This window comes from Bufo bufo, chromosome 6 (genome assembly GCF_905171765.1).
Source record: "Bufo bufo chromosome 6, aBufBuf1.1, whole genome shotgun sequence".
Classification (NCBI taxonomy): Eukaryota; Metazoa; Chordata; class Amphibia; order Anura; family Bufonidae; genus Bufo; species Bufo bufo.
Window position 1 is genome coordinate 121355874 of NC_053394.1, and position 22357 is coordinate 121378230.

A 22357-nucleotide genomic window follows, 5' to 3' on the forward strand; every position below is an offset into this window, starting at 1 on the left:
ATCGGGGGAGTCTGTGCGGCGTTCGCGGATCCAGCGCAATAGACGGTCGCCTGGTCAGTCTTCCAGGGCTCTGAGCCTGGTTCCGGCGTCATCTCTCCAGCCTGAGGTTCCTGTACCTAGTCCTGCGGTAGCACCAATGCCGCCTCCGTCCGGTGAGTACCAATTTACGGGTGCATGGGGAGCGGGTGGTGGGGTTCCGGATATGGCTGCACTGTTAAAACTGCTAGTGGATCGTTTGCAGCCTGCCGCTGACCAGTCCTATCCTCCTCCTCCTGCTAGGCCAGCTCCGGTGTTAGCGGGGGTGCATAAAGAGTCGTGTTTTTGTGGGGTTAGTTTTTTGGGTGCCCATTTAGACGAGACCATCCGGGAGAAGGTTTGGGCCAATCAATATGTGGATATTTGGTCTCTCGTATCTGTGGATCAACATACCGTTGACAAGGAGAGGCGTTTTACGGATAAACCGTATGAGCGCAGGCCCAAAGTCGCCAGAACCATGAACAATTGGTTGCAGGCTTTTTCGGTATTGGGTTGCATTATGGGTCAGCGTCACCCCGAGCGTTGTTCTGAGTTATTTGTTTATCAGGATATCGTTTATAGTGCCTACAAATCCCATGGGGGCAGCGCCTGGTGGCGATATGATGAGGAATTTAGGCACCGCCTGGCTTTGCAGCCGGAGATAGGTTGGGGGGTAAAAGCCACAGATGTGTGGCTTAGGCTGATGGTGTCTCAGAGACCTCCCCCCTTTCCAGGGGCGGCCGCTGGTTCAGGGGGATCTCCTTCGCCGGGACCGGTGGCCGTCCGCCGACCCGGGTCATGCTGGTTATTTAATGAGGGTAACTGCAGGTTCGCAGGGTTGTGCAGATTCAAGCACGAGTGCTCGGCCTGCGGTGGTTCCCACCCGGCTAATAAATGCTCCCGCCCCCCAGTTAAGCTTTCCAAGCAGTTCGAGCATGGGGCTCAGAAGGACCCCGGTGAGCGTAGCAGAGATGGGCCCCTGGCTAGACAGGTACCCCAATAGGCAGGCGGCTGCTCAGCTACGTGTTGGTTTTTCGTTTGGTTTTTTCATCCCGTTTATTCTGAACCGGTCCCCGTTTTTTTTCGGATAACCTGAAATCGGCCCGTGATCTCCCCGAGGTTCTCAGGGAGAAGGTCGGTAAGGAAGTTTCTCTGGGTAGGATCCGGGGCCCGTTTACTGAATTGCCGTTTCCTAATTTGAGGGTCTCCCCGTTGGGCGTGGTCCCCAAAAGAGAGCCAGGCAAGTTCCGTTTGATCCACCATCTCTCTCACCCTAAGGGTTTGTCAGTTAATGACGGCATCACTCCTGAGGATGCGTCCGTGTCTTATGTATCCTTTGACTGGGCGGTTGCGCTGGTCAGGGAGGCGGGTAGGGGGGCCCTGCTGGCCAAGTCAGATATTGAATCGGCTTTTAGGCTTCTTCCTGTTCACCCTGATTGTTTCCATTTGTTGGGTTGCTGCGTTGATGGCCTTTTTTATTATGATACGTGCCTTCCCATGGGTTGTTCTATTTCTTGCCATTATTTTGAAATGTTTGGGTCTTTCCTGGAGTGGGTCGTTCGCTATGATTCAGGTTCTATGTCAGTTCTGCATTATTTGGATGATTTTCTTTTTGTTTCCCCTGGTAGTGGTGGTGGTTGCCTGTCCCTATTAACTATTTTTTTTGGAACGGATGTCGCAATTTGGGGTTCCCATTTCGGCCGAGAAGACTGAGGGCCCAGTCACACGACTGTCGTTCTTGGGCATTGAAATTGACACGTTGGATATGGTTTTCAGATTACCGCAAGAAAAGTTGCAAAAGCTCATGGGGTTGATTGATGGTTTTCTGTCAGTTAGGAAGGTCACCTTGCTTCAGCTTCAGTCCCTGTTAGGTTTGTTATGTTTTGCATGCCGAGTTATGCCCATGGGCCGGGTTTTTGCCCGCCGCTTGTCGTTGGCCACATGGGGAGTTAAATCTCCGCGACACCGCATCCGGCTCTCCAAGTCCCTGAAAGAAGACTTGGGGATCTGGAGGTCTTTTTTGTTGTCTTACAACGGCCACACGCGTTATATGTCCAAGATGATTTCTAACGCAGAGTTGGCTTTGTTTTCGGATGCGTCTGGGTCTTGTGGTTTTGGGACCATTCTGGGGAAGGACTGGTGCGCTGCTGAGTGGCCTGAGTCATGGCGGTTGTCTGGGTTGTGTAAGAACCTTACTCTGCTCGAGTTGTTCCCCATTATTGTGGCGGTGGAGTTGTGGGGGGACAGGTTGTCCAACAAACATGTGTCTTTCTGGACGGACAATCTGGGAGTGGTGTATTGTGTCAACAGCTTATCCTCCTCTTCTCTTCCTGTTCTGTCTCTACTGCGTTACTTGGTACTTCGATGTCTCGAATTAAATGTTTATTTTAGGGCCCGTCATGTTCCGGGGGTTGAGAATAAGGTTGCTGATGCTCTTTCTCGTTTTCGTTGGCAGGAATTTCGATCCTTTCTCCCGGAAGCGGAGCAGGAGGGCCAGGAATGCCCCCCGCACCTGTGGGATTTGGTGGACAGCAACTGATGTCGCTGGTCAGATCCTCAGTTTCCCCTGCTACTTGGCAGGCACACGGTAAGGCGTGGGATCAATGGTGGGGGATGGTGAGTTCGCGGGATGTTTGCGCGAGAGATGATCTGCGGTTGGAGATTATGAGGATAGGTAGATGGAAATCGGCCTGCTTTGCGCGTTACATCAGGCCGGACCTTTTGCTATAAAAAATAAATAAATAAAAAAAAAAAATAAAAAAAAAGAGTTTTAATGTATAGTGCTGTGTTCTGTTCTAACAGTTTTTTCTTGCAGGTTCGGGAAGGCCGGTGGTGTGGCTGATCGGCCATTTCTATGTTTTTTGGGCAGCGCAACGAGCCGAATGTAGGCCTGGCGGGAGATCGATCGGTTTCCGTGAGGTGGAGGTGTTATGGAGAGGGATTCGTGGCCTTCGATGGCCGCAGCTCCTCTCTCAGGTGGTGGAGATTGGCCTTCAGGCGGTTGATCCAGTGATTCTGGTGGTTCACGCCGGGGGCAACGACGTTGGTTCCATCCCCTTGTTGGAGCTGTTGACCCTGATGCGCTCAGATTTGAAAAGGTTCCCGTCCTTCTTTAGAACAGTGGTTTTGGTGTGGTCGGAAATTGTTCCGCGGGTGGTTTGGCAAAGTGACAGGGACGGGGAAGCGTTAGAGAGATGCAGGCGAACAGTTAATTTGCGGGTTTCCCGTTTTATTAGATCCCGGGGGGGTGTAGTGGTTCGACACCGCCAGTTGGAAGGGGACAACCGTTCTTTAATGAGACCTGACGGTGTCCATCTAAATGATATTGGACTAGACATCTTCCTTTCGGGCCTTCAGGATGGGATTGAGCAAGCTATGTTCTTGTTGGGTGGTGGTCGGAGCCCTGTTTGAGGGTAGGTCTCCTCCGTGGCGGCAATTTACTGTTACCAAACAAGTTGTTAATGATGGGTTGGCGGAACTGCCCGTTGGGAGTCCAGCGGTTGGCAGAGCGCGCGGTTTTATAATGTTTGCCGTTTATAAATAATAAATATAGCTGTGGCCGACTACCACCCTGCAATAAAGAAAGTTAAAGGAAAGAACGTGGTCAGTGTCCTTATTTGGGAGATGGCTCTAAGTATGGGCCAGCGTGGGTAGGGGTGTCCTTCCCCCCCCTTCATCCCCTTGTTATTACCAACAGTCTGGTGGCTACCCAACTGTTTAAGGAGGGTAGACAGGGACTGGGGGTCCCCTTCCCCCCCCCCTTTCCCTTCATAGTTCTTTAGGGGCATTTTGCTGGCCCCTGTTTGGGAGTTTAAGGGTTTAGGAGTTAGGTAAGGGTTAATAGTTAGTGCGGCAGGAAGAGGAGGTGGGTAGTGGGGAGGGTACTTATGTGCGGGTCCCGCCCATTTTCTCCCTCTTGATCGGAAGCGCGGTGCCCCACCCTCCCTCCCTTTTGTTGGAGATGTTTTGAGGTTTCATGTTATTTAATATTTATTTTAATGTTATTTAATATTTATTTGGGAATGTGGATGCCCCCAAGGGGAGCAATATGCGGTTGTTTGAAGAATTTTCAAGTCACAGCTGGCGGCAATTTACTGTTACCAAACAAGTTGTTAATGATGGGTTGGCGGAACTGCCCGTTGGGAGTCCAGCGGTTGGCAGAGCGCGCGGTTTTATAATGTTTGCCGTTTATAAATAATAAATATAGCTGTGGCCGACTACCACCCTGCAATAAAGAAAGTTAAAGGAAAGAACGTGGTCAGTGTCCTTATTTGGGAGATGGCTCTAAGTATGGGCCAGCGTGGGTAGGGGTGTCCTTCCCCCCCCTTCATCCCCTTGTTATTACCAACAGTCAGTCTAGAGAGTCAGGGTTTTCAGTAAACCAGTGTGTTTCTATACTGGCAGAACTCAAGTGCAAAACAATACAGGCAATTCACTGAGCTGGCTTCTCCAGTCTCCTCCATCACAGAAGAAGGTTCCATGCTGAGGAAAGGCCTGAGCTAGCTGCCCCTATTTCTCTCTCAGAAGGCTGATACCATGGCCAAAAGGCTGGTGGCCCAGGATCTGTAGCACAGTCATTAAAGCAGGTTATTCCTGTCTCAGCATCTTCTTCTGGTCACTCATGCAGTCAGGCTGAGTCTCTTCTACTATACACTGCTCCCTCTTTGCAGACACTTATGGGCTCTGACTGTTATACTTGTATACAGTTTCTTACTGACCTAGAACCTTCTAGTGGAAGGGGTGAAGCTGGAGAAGCACAACCTAACAGAGACAATGTTGCAATTCACGGATGCCATAGACGTGCGGTGTGTCCCAATACAAGTCAATGGCAATAACTAAGCAGTTTCAAGATGTAAACAACCATCTGCCAGAGCTGAACCAGATGGTTAAAAGTTCACTATGTCAGTTTTTTTCCCCTGCAAAACTTAGCACGCATAGTCACTTATTACAGTAATGGAAAAGTACTAGCTTCTTAGTGTACAGACTGAAAAGTCCCAAAGTATCTCAGTATTAGCTGGCTGTGCATTAACCCTTTCCATAATGGAGTGCAGATATATTGAAATAACAGTGCAAATTAACAGGATATATTATAATAAGGGCTCATGCACACATCCAATCTGAATTTTTGGTGGATTGGTTGCGGATCCATTCACTTCAATGAGGACGCAAAAGATGCAGACAGCACACCATGTGCTGTCCGCATCTGTATGTCCGTTGCTTGGCCCCGCAAAAAATATACTTCTCCATATTGTGGAAAAGTATAGGACAGTTCTACAGTACACAGGGAAGGAAGCACTGTTCCGCAAAATGAGGTACGCTATAGCTGGTATCTGTGTTCTGCGGATTCGCAATTTGCGAACTGCAAAAACGGCAACTGCTATGTGCATAAGACCTAAACATATAAAATACAGTTCAAAAATATAAAACAGTATAAGTATAAACAACAGGATAAAGTGGAAGTGGAAGTTAACCCTTCAAAGTACAAAAAAGTAGGGAGATGATGGCTTTGCATAGCAACAATAGGGACATCCAGACTCCAAAGTAATCTTGCTACAGTGTACTAGGACAGGAACATCTTTCACTATAAAGTTACATTTATGAATGGGATGGTATGGTGTATCACTGTCGCTCTCAACCAATCAGAATTTTCTGTGTGCATGTTTTAAAAGCTTTACCTAGCTGCTCTGTGATTGGCTGCCAGGAGCAACAATGCTTTTTTCTTGAAGACCATATCTGATAAGTTGTATCTAGTGATGATCAAGCATGCTCGGCCGAACACCTATTCGGCTCGAGCATCTCGATGCTCGGCACATGGCGGTACTCAGCCGAGTACCGCATGTGCTCGAGCGCCATGCTCGAGTCTCCCACCCGCACGTTTCGTGGCTGCTACGCTGCCAATAAACGTGCAGGTAAGTGCTGCCCTAACTGTAATGCCAGTAGCCATGTTGGCTACTGGCATTACAGTGATTGGCTGGCCGGAATGCGTCATTGGGTGCTATATAGCACCTGATGACGTGTGTTCGGCTCATTCTAAGTCAAGGAGGGATGAGCATAGGAAGGGACAGAGAGTGTAGGGAGTGTAATTGAATATTTTTTTGTACAAAAACATTTCAGAGACCAAAAAGTCCTTGTGTGTGACAGTGACAATATATGTTTGTAGCGCAACCTGCGCTAAATTGCTTAGTGTTAGTGAGAGCTGTGCATAGGAAGGGACCGACAGTGTAGGGAGTGTAATAGGAAGATATTTATACAAAAACTTTTCAGAGACTCAAAAGTCCTTTTAAGGACTATTGTGTGTAACAGTAGCAATATATATTTTTAGCGCATCCTGTGCTAAATACCACGTAATAGGCCGCTGCGCTACACCGCTCCTGTGTAAATTGTGCGCATCCAAAAAATATCTGTGACATCCAGTGTACTTTTTCCGTAGACGGTGTCCGCTGCGGACAGTTAAATTATCCGTGCCACATCTCCTGTGTAAAGTGTGCGCATCCCTAAAATATCAGTGACAGCGGTCAGCTAAGTAGCAGGCACTCTCTCATTATTTTTTTAATGGTCAGCTCAGCAGCAGGCCCTCGCATATAATGTTTTAGAGGGTCAGCTCAGCAGCAGGCCCTCGCATATAATGTTTTAGAGGGTCAGCTCACCAGCAGGCCCTCACCTAATTATACCTAATAGGTAATTTGCGCGCATGCTGCCTTGCTTGGATCTGGTAGCCATAGCTGTTTCTCAGGCTCCCTCTCCGGAATCGAACACTGATCCCCCCTTACCCGTGGTCACCGGGGTTGGCACGGAAAATAACATTGAAAGTTGATAGGGTGTATTGCAGTGCAGTAATGTTTTCAAACAATTATTCCTCTACAATCGATTTTATCTTCGGTTTTGTGCGTAATATTGTGAGTCTGTAAAAGTGGCGTACTACTCGGACAACATCGTTCCCAGCAGCGACCTGGGAGTCCAAGATGCACCTAGACATCCTCCGCATGTTGTTACCGAACCATTTTGGTGATGTTTCCATCCATTTCTGACCTTTTCCTATGAACCAGGCACCCTCCCCTCTACAGAGCAGGGGGAGCCTGGTTTAATGCTCGGGTTCTCCCATTGGCTGAGCACCCGAGCATCCCGATGTGTTTGGCCCGAGCACTATGGTGCTCGATCTAAACTACTGTAGTTGTATCTTCTCTTTTGACACATAATTAGCGGATAGTTTAGTATGCAGTGCTGCAGAATTAGATCATTGCTGCTGATTAATTTATACCAATCTTACTATGATTGTAATTTGCCAAATTAGAACTTCAGATTAGTCTCGTGTAATAATTATGGCTGCCAGCAGAATTGTGATGCCAACCCCAAAATGATCAGGATCATCTTCTGGATTAAAATGACTATTGACATCAGTGTCTACATTCATACTAAGTGGAGGTTAAAGTTATATAAGTAGCAGAGCTTATTACGTTTTTTTATTCTTTGCACAGAAAGCCCATTGATGTGGCAGGTCACCAGTGATTTTTCATTCTGCATAGAACTTAACACTTTTCACTGGGTTCTGTAACTTACCACTCAGTTGGAGACCTTTCTATCAAAAATAAATAGCCCAAAGTGGACAACCCTTTGAGATTATACTTAGACCATAGTCCTCAGTAGTATTCACACTATGACATAGCTTGACTCATAGCTTTACTCTACACAAACAATTAGGCAATAACACAATCCTTTCCTAACTGATGCAATCTATGGTTTAGAGTTAAAACAAAGATACACCACTTTTGCAGAGCGAAAAAGTCACAAACTGCACTTTGTGACTTTTTAAACACAACTGAAGCATAAATTAGGAGCAGCATCAAGCAGTGCGCCCGGTAATCATAGCAATGTTTTTTAATAAATAAAAAATAAATAAAAAAATCTCCCGCTATGTTTTTTAATACCCCTTAACGTTCCTAGAATCAAGAAATATAAAAATATAATCGCCCTGAAAAAAGAGGTAACAAAAAAAAATAGGCAACCAATACTTATCCTACCATCTGTCATATGAACAAAGGCAGGAGGAAAACCCAGTGCTCACGAGAGGTACTAAAATGCTATCACATGAGCCTCAGGAATTTTGGATGCTCTGAATAGTTCATGAGTGATGCAGGAGGTGAGGAAAGTTGATCTCACCTCCAGCACCAGATTTCTGATCTTTTCATCAAGATCATAAATCAAGACCATACACAATAGATTAATGTCAGTAGACATGACCACAATCATCTACTGACAGTCTAATATGTTTTGGGCAGTTAATGATGCATGTTAATGGGCAGGTTAAGGAGATAGATATTGACCGAAGAAGTGAAGGTCAGAGGGCAAAGCTGTCAGCTAAATGAGTAGAGGTCAGAAGAGATAGCTGTCAACTGAACGAGTTGAGGTAAAGGGAGGGAGCTAATATAGTATAGAGCAGGGATGCCCAACCTCTGGCCCTCCAGCTGTTGCAAAACTACAACTCCCAGCATGCCCAGACAGTCTACAGCTATCAGCCTACAGCAGGGAATGATGGGAGTCGTAGTTTTACAACATCTGGAGGGCCGCAGGTTGAGCATCCCTGGTATAGAAGTATAGGCCCAGACTCCATGGATATACAGTTGCTGTCAGTCAAATGAGTAGAGGTTGGGAGAGATTTCTGTTGACCACATCGGTAGTAGTCAAGGTAGATAATTGATGGCCAAAAGAGTGGAAGTGGGTTGAAATGACTAAATGATTGGGGGTCAGGGACAAAAACTGTTGACAATGGGTGGAGATCGGGGAAGATAGCTGTCAACTGCAAGTGTAGGTCAGGCTGTTGACTGAATAAATGGGAGATGGTGAAAAAGCTGTTGATCAGAGAAGCAGACATCAGGAGAGACAGCTTTTGACTGAAGAAGTGATGGTCAGGAAGATAGATGTTGGCCAAGCAAGTGGAGGTCAGGGTGCTGTTTGTCAAATGAATGGAGACTGGACAAATACAGTTCATAGGAAATGGCTGTGAAGATAGGGAAATAGTTGTTGATCGAAGAAGTAGAAATGGGGAGGGGGCAGCTGTTGGAAAAATGAGCGAAAGTTGGAAAAGATAGCTGTTGGACAATAAGTGGAAGTCAGGGATTTATTGTTGACTGATTAAGTGGAGGTAGGGGATGATAACTGTCAACCAAACCAATGACTAACCAATTATGTTCATAGTCCTCCAGTCACACCCTCTCCTTTTTTCAGGATATTCTGGCTCCTTTATGAAACTGCAGGCACATTTTTCATAAAAGCAAAAAACAATTTCTCTTTGTCTTGTCATCCTATAAAGTTGTTTCAGGTGCGGGATCTTCTCTAGCAGATGTCGCTTGCTGTTGAATATAAATCATGGTGACTGTACTGTTATATGTAATCAGTCGCCTGACTTGGATTTGATTACATTTGTTTGGTTCTTTGTGCGGTTATATTGTTATTATTGTTGTGGTAGAGAGCATGTTTATTCTAAATTATGGAGACTGCTGTGGAACACATGCAAGGTCATACCTCTCTATGATAGGATATGATTGGATAGGGACCTCACATATGAATGTTATTGTGAAATATAAATATTCAGGTCAATTGCCAACAGAAATGAAAACATACTATAAACCAGTAATCTGATCTACAGAAGTTCTCAGTGTATGACGGGAAGATACCCCTCCTTCCTGGTATGCACCCTTCAGTAGCCTGGATGTCTTTTACCCATTCTTTCCAGAACAGCAGAAATTATCTTCACCCCGTAGGTCCTCTCTTTTTACATTTTAGGACTTGAGGCCACCTCTTCCACTAAGCAGTAGAATACCTTAAAGGGCTTGTTCGTTTTGCATAGTCCCTTGTTGGTGAAAGGGTCCACTAACAATAATTTAAAGGTCATACACATTAGAGTATTGTTGGCTGAAACTACTGTTTTTGACATGGTCAGGTAACAATCTAATGGGTATGGGAAGCTCTCAACTCTCCCCTACCTGATAATGTTGAGGGAAATACAAATTAAGCAAGTTGAATAGTTTTGTTCCCTCGCCAGAGAAGCCACTGCCAGAGGAGTCTTCCCCTTTTCTCCCATCGAAAACACATACATAATCAGTTAAGGGTGTATGTGCATGGGAGGTAAGCAGAGATAGCTGTCAGAAGAACATGCGTTCAGTCAACAGCTAGTGAAGGTGTATGGGTTCCTTTGGACCTCTAATCATTAGCCGTAACAGCAAGTATTCAAGTTCCCTACAGTTCCCCCACAGGAAAAAAAAGTATTACACAACTTCTATTGAAAACAGTGGGCAATCTTTGTAAAATACGGACATGTCCTCCAGAGTGAGCGAGTGCTCTTTGCAGTTACTCTCCCCTCTGGCTGATTCATGATGGTCAAAATCTATTGACAGATTATTCTTATAGTGCACACCATGAATGGACTTGGAAACCTTTTATGGGTAAATTCACATAAATATAAAAATCTACTCACTTGCTTTCGGGAACTCACTGTATTTTTGTTGCCTTTGCATGAAAGCTTGATGGAATTGTAGGGCTTCCCATAGTGTTTGGAACTCATTCTGCTCAGATCCTGAGGGTTAGAAGGTAATGGGTTCATAAACAAGATCCGTGCTATCAAGCCATAAAGAACTGTGGCAAGGATCAGTGGTATCACATAGAAAATAGTGAAGTCGAAAAAGTAGATAGGAGTATACAAGTTTCTGGACACCCTGTAGCCACAGTTGACTTGAACCCCATCCGCAAACTTAACTTCAGTGATGTCGACTAGAAAGAACCACATGACACAGTACATGGAGGTGAAGAGCCACACAAAGCCTATGATCTTCTTGGCTCTAGATACAGTGCAGATAAACTGAGCTTTTATTGAATGGCAGATAGCTATGTACCTCTCCACGGTGAAGGCAGTGATGGAACAAGCTGAGATGTTGATGCCAAGATACTGTAGATAGGTTATGACCAGACAGCCAACATAGCCATAAACCCAAGAAGCAACCACTTCTGAAATATTGGGTAGTCCTGCAGCAAGTAGGACAATAAGGTCAGCAATAGCCAAGCTGACTAGGTAACAGTTTGTTGGGGTCATCATGTGTTTGGTTCTTAGAACAACCAACACTACCATGATATTTCCAGCTATGCCAACTCCACAGATGAGAAGAACAAGGAAGATGGTGACTACCTGGACTTCTAAGGCATTCTGAGGCATATTGTCCAGAGTGTGGTTGATCCCGGTGTCATTCATCCCATCTAACGATAGTGTGTAATTATCCATGGTTCTATCTTACAAGGTCTTTCTCGGAGACTGGGTTGATGTTAAGAAATATGTAAGCTTAAAGCAGGAGACTTCGATCAGATCCAAGTATTCTATGCAAAAACACAATCATTGTATTACCCACATGGTAGTGCTTAAGCTGGCTTATTCATATATTACTAGATCAGTAGTTTATTCTTTTCAGTTATCAGCTATTCAGGCTCTCATGTTCTTCCGTGGGATGACCCATCCACCCCCATGATCACTTTCTTATTTCTAAGAAATACCAGAAACCTGAAATTAGTTATTCAGCATATACAATTGTCTATGGAGTCTTAAAGAGTTTATCTTCTTTACTCTTTCAGATCCCCATGTAAGCATTGATCTAAAATTTTGGGGATACCCATTTATTAATAAAAAGTAGAGCTAAAGCCATTCCTTGAAAACAATTGGCAATTATTAATGTTGTCCTGATTATTTTCCCCTGGTAATATGTGAATTATGGGAACTCTCCATCGTATGATCCCCCTCAAGGAACCATTCATTTTGTCCACACCAGAAAGTCCCTTTAAGACTTATGGATATCAAACTTACGTGGATCTATCTATCTATCTATCTATCTATCTATCAATCAATCAATCAATTAAACATCTATCTATTTCTCTGTTTATCTATCTAACAACGCATCTCACTGTCCAGTCTTCTTAATAAAATCATCAGTGTGTAAGAAAAATTTATGATATTTTGTATAAGTAACTGCTAGAGCCTAAAAAATTTAAAGATACAGCAGAGCTGGGTTTGTAGCAGAAGCATGATAACTTTGTCATGTGGCATCACTTGTGGAGCTATCACAAGGTTTTACATAGGACTGCAGGTGAACCTGCTACATTATCCTAACTAAGAAGTTTTCACATGGCAAATTCAAAACGGCTACATCCATGCTTTCATATTTGTGTGCATGAAAATAATATAAGTCTTTACCATTTCCTTTGGACTCCTGTCCGGTCTGCTTGGAAAGGATTGTGCAGTGGAAATAAGATGTTGCTAGAAGTGATGCTCAGTTTATGTGCTGTCTCCAAATGCTGGTCCTGGTGTGTAGTGACTGAGAGCAGTTTCAGCACCACAGACAGCGATTAAGCCTCAGCCTCCTCTATCCTCCAGCCCGTCCTCTGAATGGAGGGACAAATGACATGCAAAGTAATGCGCTGCACACAATATACACAGCCTCCACTCCACCGCACACACACACGTCTCATTTAACAAGGCACTAAGAGCTGGATCACATAGCCCAAATGCGAGAGCTTAGAGCTCAGCAATGTATCAGCCCTAAGTATTCTACCTTTACCCACTAAAGAGTGCATTCCTGAATACAATACTTAGATGTAGCAGAGCTGAGTTAGGAATTTGGTGCAGTTTTCTAGAGATTTACGAAGGGATGTAGGCAGACCTCTGTCATTATCCTAAAGGGCTACAGAAATTATTCAATGGAAAATTCAGTTCTACTATATCTGTGTATTTTGGAAGCTCTTGCAAGTGTTTCAATCATGAAGAATTAACCCCTTAATGACCGGGCCACTTTGCAAATTCGTGACCAGAAAGATTTTTGCAAATCTGACATGTGTCACTTTACAGTATCTCACATTTTTGTAAATATTTTCTTCTATATTTCCCTGGGACAAAACTGAAGATCTGACACTTTGATACAATGTAAAGTAGTCAGTGTACAGCTTGTATAACAGTGTAAATTTGGTGTATTCTCAAAATAACTCAACACACAGCCATTAATGTCTAAACCGCTGGCAACAAAAGTGAATACACCCCTAAGTGAAAATGACCAAATTGTGCCCAATTAGCTATTTTCCCTCCCCAGTGTCATGTGACTCGTTAGTGTTACAAGGTCTCAGGTGTGAGTGGGGAGCAGGTGTGGTAAATTTGGTGTTATCACCCTCACACTCTCTCATATTGGTCGCCGGAAGTTCAACATGGCATCTCATGGCAAAGAACTCTCTGAGGATCTGAAAAAAGGAATTCTTACTCTAGATAAAGATGGCCTAGGATATAAAAAATTGCAAACACCTTGAAATTGAGCTGCAGCACGGTGGCCAAGACCATACAGTGGGTTAACAAGACAGGTTCCACTCAGAACAGGCCTCGCCATGGTCGACCAAAGAAAATGAGTGCACGTGCTCAGCATCATAACCAGAGGTTGTCTTTTCAAAATAGATGTATGAGTGCTGCCAGCATTGCTGCAGAGGTTAAAGGGATGGGGGGTCAGCCTGTCAGTGCTCAGACCATACGCTGCACCCTACATCAAATTGGTCTGCATGGCTTTCGTCCAAGAAGGAAACCTCTTCTAAAGATAAAAGCCCGCAAACAATTTGCTGAAGACTAGCAGACTAAGGACATGGACTACTGAAACCACGTCCTGGGGTCTGATACGACCAAAATAAACTTATTTGTTTCAGATGGTGTCAAGCGTGTGTGGCGGCCACCAGGTGAGGCGTACAAAGACTAGTGTGTCCTACCTACAGTCAAGCATGGTACTGGGAGTGTCATGGTTTGGGGCTGCATGAGTTGTGGGGAGCTGCAGTTCACTTAGGGAACCATGAATGCCAACATATACTGTGACATACTGAAGCAGAGCATGAGCCCCTCCCTTCAGAAACTGAGCCGCAGGGCGGTATTACAACATGGTAATGACCACAAACACCTCCAAGATGACCACTGCCTTGCTAAAGAAACTAAGGGTAAAGGTGCTGGACTGGCCAAGCATGTCTACAGACTTAAACCCTATTGAAAATCTGTGGGGCATTCTCAAACGGAAGGTGAAAGAGCGCAAGGTCTCTAACATCCACCAGCTCCGTGATGTCATCATGGAGGATGGAAGAGGCGTACAGTGGCAACCTGTGAAGCTCTACTGAACTCAATGCCTAAGAGAGTTAAGGCAGTGCTGGAAAATAATGGTAGCCACACAAAATATTCACATTTGTGCACAATTTGGCCACTTTTGTTGCCAGCAGTTTAGACATGATGGCTGTGTGTTATTTTGAGGGCACACCAAATTTACACTGTTATAAAAGCTGTACACTGACTGCTATATATTGCATCAAAGTGTCAGATCTTCAGTGTTGTCCCATGAAAAGATGTGAGGGGTGTACACACTTTTGTGAGATACTGTATGTGGTAATACCTTTGAAATGCTTTTACTTATCCAAGCCATTGTTTTCTTGTGACACATTTTACTTCATGTTAGTGGTAAATTTGAGTCAATATGTTTCACCTTTGTTTATAAAAAATCCCAAATTTACAGACAATTTTGAAAAATGTGTAATTTTCAAAATTTGAATTTCTCTGCTTTTAAAGCAGATAGTGATACCTCACAAAATAGTTATTACTTTACATTTCCCATATGTCTACTTTATGTTGGCATCATTTTGAAAATGTCATTTAAATTTTTTAGGACTATCGAAGGCTTAAAATTATAGAAGCAATTCTTAAATTTTTTAAGAAAATTTCCAAAACCCACTTTTTTAAGGACCAGTTCAGTTATAAAGTCACTTTGTGGCTGATTTTGCAAACTTTTTTTTAACCCTTTAGGTGTTCCACAAGAATTAAAGGACAATGGAGGTGAAATTTCAAAGTTTAAAAAATTTTGGGGGATTTTCCATTTTAATAAGTTTTTCTTGTAACACAGCAAGGGTTAACAGCCAAACTAAACTCAATATCTATTATCCTGATTCAGCAGTGTACAGAAACACCCCACATGTGTTTGTTGACTGCTATATGGATGTACGGCAGAGCTTAGAGCAGATGGAGCATGATATAGCTTCTGGAGGGCAGATTTCTTTGGAATAATTTTCAGGTGCCATGTTGTAATTGAGAACACCCTGAAATACCCCCAAGAAGTGACCCCATTTTGGAAACTACACCCCCCAAGGAATTTTTCAAGGCATTTAGCGAGCGCTTTGACCCAACAAGCGATTTATAGAATTTTTAAATATTTGGCTGTGAAAATGAAAAATGTCGCTTTAGGCCCACATTATTCATTTTCACAAGGAGTAACAGAGTAAATTACCCCCACAATTTGTTACCAATTTTCTCCTGAATATGGCAACACTTCACATGTGGTCGTGAACTGCTGGATGCGCACACTGTAAAGTTCAGCAATTGGCTGAGGTGGGTGAAATCCAGTAAATATAGTTGCTGGAGCTATTTTCTTTCTTTATTCAGGACTGGATTTTACTTGGATTGCAATGGTAGGTTTTGGCAGTGGGACCTCCCAATTCCCCCCCGCCCCCTCAGTCCGGGGCAGGTTTTCCCTAGCAGGAAGGGATGCCCAGATAAGGCCTGCTCAAATCAGGCAGGGATAAAGCACCTCCCAGTGTGTCAGTCTGGGAAGAGAGAGAGAGAGAAGACTTTTGAACAGAGTGCTGCTGAGGCTGTGTGAGTGTGGTCTCAGCCGGGCTAGGCTGAGGGGCCACGAGGCTGGGAGATAGCCTGGAATTTGGCGGACTTGTATTTGCTACAGCCTGGAGGCTGCTGGACTATTGGGCTGAGAAAGCCGCACCTGGAACAGTGTGTGAACTGTGATGTATAGGTGAGTCAGAGAGACACGTCATGGGCATGTGTTTCTTTTGCTTTGTTTGTGCTGGTGTGTGAACACTGCCAAATAAATGCACCGTTTGGACCTTTAACCTGGTATCCGTTAAGAAGTCTGTGAGCATGACCCCCTGAGAGAGAGCGATCCCTGACAAATATATATATATTGAGGAAGGCTCCTGTATAGAGCCGAAACGTCGCATGACCTTTGTGGGTAAATAAAGTATTTTTCTATTTTTTATCTTCTGGAGTGCTGCCCGTTTTTACATTTTTATATATTTATGTATATATATTGAAGAAAGGCGCAAGGGACCGTCGTTGACGGAAGGTATGTGTCACCGAGGTTCAGTGGCGGATTACAATAGGGACGTTCGGGTCGGCAGCCCCGGGCCCAGCACCGCTGGGGGGGCCCAACGCTGACCCGAACACCCACATACGGCGGCGGGGCACGGGAGCGCATAGCTCCCTGTCCCGTCCGCGATTACCGCCATAGGCTTGAATTTAGGCCTTGTAGGCCTGAGGCCTATGCGGTAGAGAAATCCCGGCGCAGGCGTGCGTGATGACGTCATCGCGCGCCTGTGCCGGGACGCCGCACTGTGACGCGCCTGACTCATCCCGCCTTCCTCTGCGAGCAAGTGCCTGGCCCTGGACATAGGTGAGTATTTATCTTTTCATTTTTTTGTTCATTTTTTTATTTTTATTTCATGTGCCTACTTTGGGGGGCACACAGGAGGACATATTAGGGAAGTTAAATCGAGTACATGGGGGGGGCTGTAATGGGCCAAATTATTATGAGAGGGACTACTATGTGGGGGCAAATTGCTATGTGGGGGCAGTGTGGGGGCAAATTGCTATGTGAGGGCAGTGTGGGGGCAAATTGCTATGTGAGGGCAGTGTGGGGGCAAATTATTATGAGAGGGACTACTATGTGGGGGCAAATTGCTATGTGGGGCAGTGTGGGGGCAAATTTTTATGAGAGGGACTACTATGTGGGGGCAAATTGCTATGTGGGGGCAGTGTGGGGGCAAATTGCTATGTGGGGCAGTGTGGGGGAAAATTGCTATGTGGGGGCAGTGTGGGGGCAAATTATTATGAGAGGGACTACTATGTGGGGGCAAATTGGTATGTGGGGGCGATGTGGGGGCAAATTGCTGTGTGGGGGCAAATTGCTATGTGAGGGCAGTGTGGGGGCAAATTATTATGAGAGGGACTACTATGTGGGGGCAAATTGCTATGTGGGGGCAGTGTGGGGGAAACTATTGTGTGTGGGGAAATTGCTATGTGGGGAAAAATTACTATGTGGGGAAAACTATTGTGTGGGGGCAGTGTGGGGAAATTGCTATGTGGGAACAGTGTGGGGAAATTGCTATGTGGGGGCAAATTACTATGTGGGGGCAGTGTGGGGGCAAATTACTATGTGGGGGCAGTGTGGGGGAAATTACTATGTGGGGGCAGTGGAGGGGCAAATTATTATGAGAAGGACTACTATGTGGGGGAAAATTGCTATGTGGGGGCAGTGTGGGGGAAACTATTGTGTGTGGGGAAATTGCTATGTGGGGACAAATTACTATGTGGGGGCAAATTACTATGTGGGGAAAACTATTGTGTGTGGGGCAGTGTGGGGAAATTGCTATGTGTGGGCAAATTACTATGTGGGGCAGTGTGGGGGAAAATTACTATGTGGGGGAAAATTACTATGTGGGGGCAGTGTGGGGAAAATTACTATGTGGGGGCAGTGTAGGGCAAATTACTGTGTGGGGGCAAACTACTATATGGGGGCATTTTGGGGGAAATTACTGTGTGGCGGCAAATTACTATGGGGGATTACTATGTGGGGGCAGTGTGGTGGACATTACTGTATGGGGGTGTTGCTATTGGGGAGGCACTGTAGAGGCCAGTCTATTATTTCTGGGGACACTATACAGGGATTATTGGCTGGAGCACAATAGAGGGTGTTATTATTACTGGGGGTACTCTAGGGGACATTATAGCTGCTGTGGACACTATAGGAACATTTGGGGTAATTTATCAAACTGGTGTAATGTAGAACTAGCTTAGTTGCCCATAGCAGCCAATCAGATTCCACCTTTCATATTTGACAGCTCTTTTGGAAATCCAGTTCTACTTTACACCAGTTTGATAAATTACCCCAATTATGTCTATTAGGGTCACTATTTTTTCAGCAGTATAGTTCCTGGGGCATTGGGAAGCACAACGGGCACAGTATTGGGGGTGGCAGGATGACGCTGTGGGGACACCAGGATGAGGAGGTTGATAAAAAAATTTAGAAATCTAACGTGTCTGTGTTACAAACTGTAGAGACGAGATGCGGCTACAAGAATTTGCCATGGTGGTCTGGGTCAAATGGAGGAGAAGAGGAAAGAGAAGGTCTACATGACAGGAGATGTCACTGGATGTAAGAGGTATGTGGTGCTGTATTCTCCTCCATGTCTTTTTTATTACAATTATATGTATTTTAAATTTGGTGACCAAATTTTTCAGTTTAGGACCCAATTTGGGGTATTTTTTTTTAGTCTGAAGATGTCATATGGCCTAAGAAGAGACTGTGGCGCCCATGAAGCACTGCAGCCTCTTCATACAAAAAAAACAAAACAAACTAAAATGGAGGGGGGGGGGGGGGCCAAGTTGGGTAGACAGCCCCGGGCCTATCATGGACTTAATCCGCCCCTGCCGAGGTTCCTGACCTCGGTGCAGTAAGAGCCAGTTTTCATGTGTCAGCAGCAGTTGCTGTTTGACACCTTGCTATTTAGTATAGCTGTAATAGCTGATCCGGGATGGCTCTTACTGGGAGTAGCCAAAGTCCTGGGTGGGTGACTACTTCCCACGTTCCAGACTGGGTTCTGAGAGGCCTATAAAAAATAGTCAGCAGTGTCAGGTGGTGGGAGACAAGCCTGCACCAACATGAGGCTAATAAGCAACGGCAAGAGATCAACCAGTAGCTGCTACAACTTGTGATGGCTTTGCAGACAGCAGGAGCAAATGTAGTGTCCCACTAGGTAAAGGTGGGCACTACACCAGAGCTAATATGACCATTGTACTGTATATGATTTTTTATGTGCATTTTCCTGTTTATCTGTGTATCAGGCCTGTTAGGGTGTAATTCCTCCTCCAAGACAGTAGAGGGAGCTAGGGAACCCCTAATATATATAGTTAAGCCCAGACAGGAAAAGGGGTGTGTAGTCCAGGAGGCTAGTGAGTGAAGACTAGCCAGCCTGAGGATATTGAGCCAGAGTTAGCTCAGAAGATAGTCACTAGGGGAAGAGTCGCCTCCTGAGAAACCAAGTTCCCATAACCAAGCAGAGCAGAGCCAGTATTCCAGCTAGACAAGAGAGCTGAAGGGCAGAAGTATTTTACCTAAAGCAAGGATATATACCTGAGGAAGTTTTCTACCAAGGATAAAGCCAGCATTAGGGCATACGGGCCTTGGGATAAAGACAGCCAGTAGTTCTGAGGAATAGTGCACAGGATTTCTGAGGAGAAGTGCAGCCTGGTCTGTCAGTGTTTTACCCTCTGTGTATCTTGCAAGAACATTGTGCCTGCCATATATTTATAAAGCCTGCTTATTACTGCTGCTGTACCTGGAACTTACAAAAGACTGTATAAAGTTAACTGTTTCCAGGAAAGGAAGTTTTGGTTCACCACAACAACGTGTTCCTCACTTATTACCACTATCATCAACCGGTGTGCCACCGTTACAGGCACTGGCGTCACAAACCTTAAAGGGACCTTGCCCCCGACACATTAAATATCTGCAACATCCAGGGCACCTCACCCACCATCAGGCCTGGTCCCTATATACAGAGAGTGCCCCAGAGGACCCCTGTGCCAGCCTCTCTATCACTGCTGTACGCCTGCCCAGGGTTCCCCTACAAACTGTGAGTAACCCAGAGCAACCCTCGTTTGCCTAAGTAACCGTGACCTTACATCGCAATACCCTGCAGGTCTGCGTACTACATATTTTGGCGTCACAAACAGGATTTACGGATTATTCCTGCGCCATTCTGGAATGTAAACTGTGTGCCGTTATTTGCCTTAAAGTGATAAAGGCCCCATCCGTTTATTTAAAATTGCTGGGCCAAAGAACTGTAAAAATTGCAGTGTTAAAATTTTATTTTATCGACTGGTTTGCCGCTTCTGAGTCACCGCTTGCTGTCAGTGAATAGACAGCGTTATACTAAAAGATGGCCGCTTAAGTGGTTTGGACTATTTGCACGCCTCGTTGTGTCTGTTTGGCGCGAAAAAGACAAAGAAAAGGTACCGCCCAGCCTGCAAGAAGGAAAGACACCCCCCTGTCGGCAAAGAAGATACCGCCTACCTTGAATCTCGGAGCACCAAGAGGCCGCGCCTACCTTCTGACACTGCGCGTGGGACTCCCGTACGACGTAACCAGGTACCTCGCGAGATTTGGAAAGAGCATCGCCGGAGTAAGTAAAAACTTTCGTATTCACCAGCCCCCTTCATATATCCGCACCGGGGGAAGGTTCCAATCCCTGCAAAGAGACTGGGGAAGATATCCCACTAGTGATAAGAGACTTAACCCGGGGGATAATTACGTCCACCTTAGATCCGGCCCGCTCCGTTGTTTCTTAACCGCCTCCGGACCGCCTAACGCAGGATTGCGGTCCGGAGGCGGCAGCCCTGCGCTCAGCGACGCATATACGGGTCATCTCGCGTGAGCCGAGATTTCCTGTGAACGCGCGCACACAGGTGCGCGCGTTCACAGGATCGGAAGGTAAGAGAGTGGCTCTCCAGCCTGCCAGCGGCGATCGTTCGCTGGCAGGCTGGAGATGCAATTTTTTTTAACCCCTAACAGGTATATTAGACGCTGTTTTGATAACAGCGTCTAATATACCTGCTACCTGGTCCTCTGGTGGTCCCTTTTGTTTGGATCGACCACCAGAGGACACAGGTAGCTAAGTAAAGTAGCACCAAACACCACTACACTACACTACACCCCCCTGTCACTTATTAACCCCTTATGAACCACTGATCACCCCTGATCACCCCATATAGACTCCCTGATCACCCCCCTGTCATTGATCACCCCCCTGTCATTGATCACCCCACTGTCATTGATCACCCCCCTGTCAGGCTCCATTCGGACGTCCGTATGATTTTTACGGATCCACTGATACATGGATCGGATCCGCAAAACACATACGGACATCTGAATGGAGCCTTACAGGGGGGTGATCAATGACAGGGGGTGATCACCTCATATACACTCCCTGATCACCCCCTGTCATTGATCACCCCCCTGTCATTGATCACCCCCCTGTAAGGCTCCATTCGGACGTCCGTATGATTTTTACGGATCCACTGATACATGGATCGGATCCGCAAAACACATACGGACATCTGAATGGAGCCTTACGGGGGGGTGATCAATGACGGGGGTGATCACCTCATATACACTCCCTGATCACCCCCTGTCATTGATCACCCCCCTGTCATTGATCACCCCCCTGTAAGGCTCCATTCGGGCGTCCGTATGATTTTTACGGATCCACTGATACATGGATCGGATCCGCAAAACACATACGGACATCTGAATGGAGCCTTACGGGGGGGTGATCAATGACAGGGGGGTGATCACCTCATATACACTCCCTGATCACCCCCTGTCATTGATCACCCCCCTGTCATTGATCACCCCCCTGTAAGGCTCCATTCGGACGTCCGTATGACTTTTATGGATCCACTGATACATGGATCGGATCCGCAAAACACATACGGATGTCTGAATGGAGCCTTACAGGGGGGTGATCAATGACAGGGGGGTGATCACCTCATATAGACTCCCTGATCACCCCCCCTGTCATTGATCACCCCCCTGTAAGGCTGCATTCAGATGTCCGTATGTTTTTTACGGATCCACGGATACATGGATCGGATCCGCAAAACACATACGGACATCTGAATGGAGCCTTACAGGGGGGTGATCAATGACGGGGGTGATCACCTCATATACACTCCCTGATCACCCCCTGTCATTGATCACCCCCCTGTCATTGATCACCCCCCTGTAAGGCTCCATTCGGGCGTCCGTATGATTTTTACGGATCCACTGATACATGGATCGGATCCGCAAAACACATACGGACATCTGAATGGAGCCTTACAGGGGGGTGATCAATGACGGGGGTGATCACCTCATATACACTCCCTGATCACCCCCTGTCATTGATCACCCCCCTGTCATTGATCACCCCCCTGTAAGGCTCCATTTGGACGACCGTATGATTTTTACGGATCCACTGATACATGGATCGGATCCGCAAAACACATACGGACGTCTGAATGGAGCCTTACAGGGGGGTGATCAATGACAGGGGGGTGATCACCTCATATAGACTCCCTGATCACCCCCCTGTCATTGATCACCCCCCTGTCATTGATCACCCCCCTGTCATTGATCACCCCCCTGTAAGGCTGCATTCAGATGTCCGTATGTTTTTTACGGATCCACGGATA

The 22357-nt window shown here is 45.9% G+C and overlaps 1 protein-coding gene across 1 annotated transcript in view; it reads right to left on the reverse strand.

The window, feature by feature from the left end:
• Positions 1–11284, reverse strand: part of LOC121005273 (thyrotropin-releasing hormone receptor-like) — a 179565-nt gene extending 168281 nt beyond the window's left edge. Inside the window, exon 1 of the mRNA XM_040437906.1 lies at positions 10487–11284. Within this exon, the coding sequence (XP_040293840.1) occupies positions 10487–11284 (798 nt within the window). The remainder of the gene's footprint in view (positions 1–10486) is intronic.
• Between the last annotated feature and the right edge of the window lie 11073 nt (positions 11285–22357).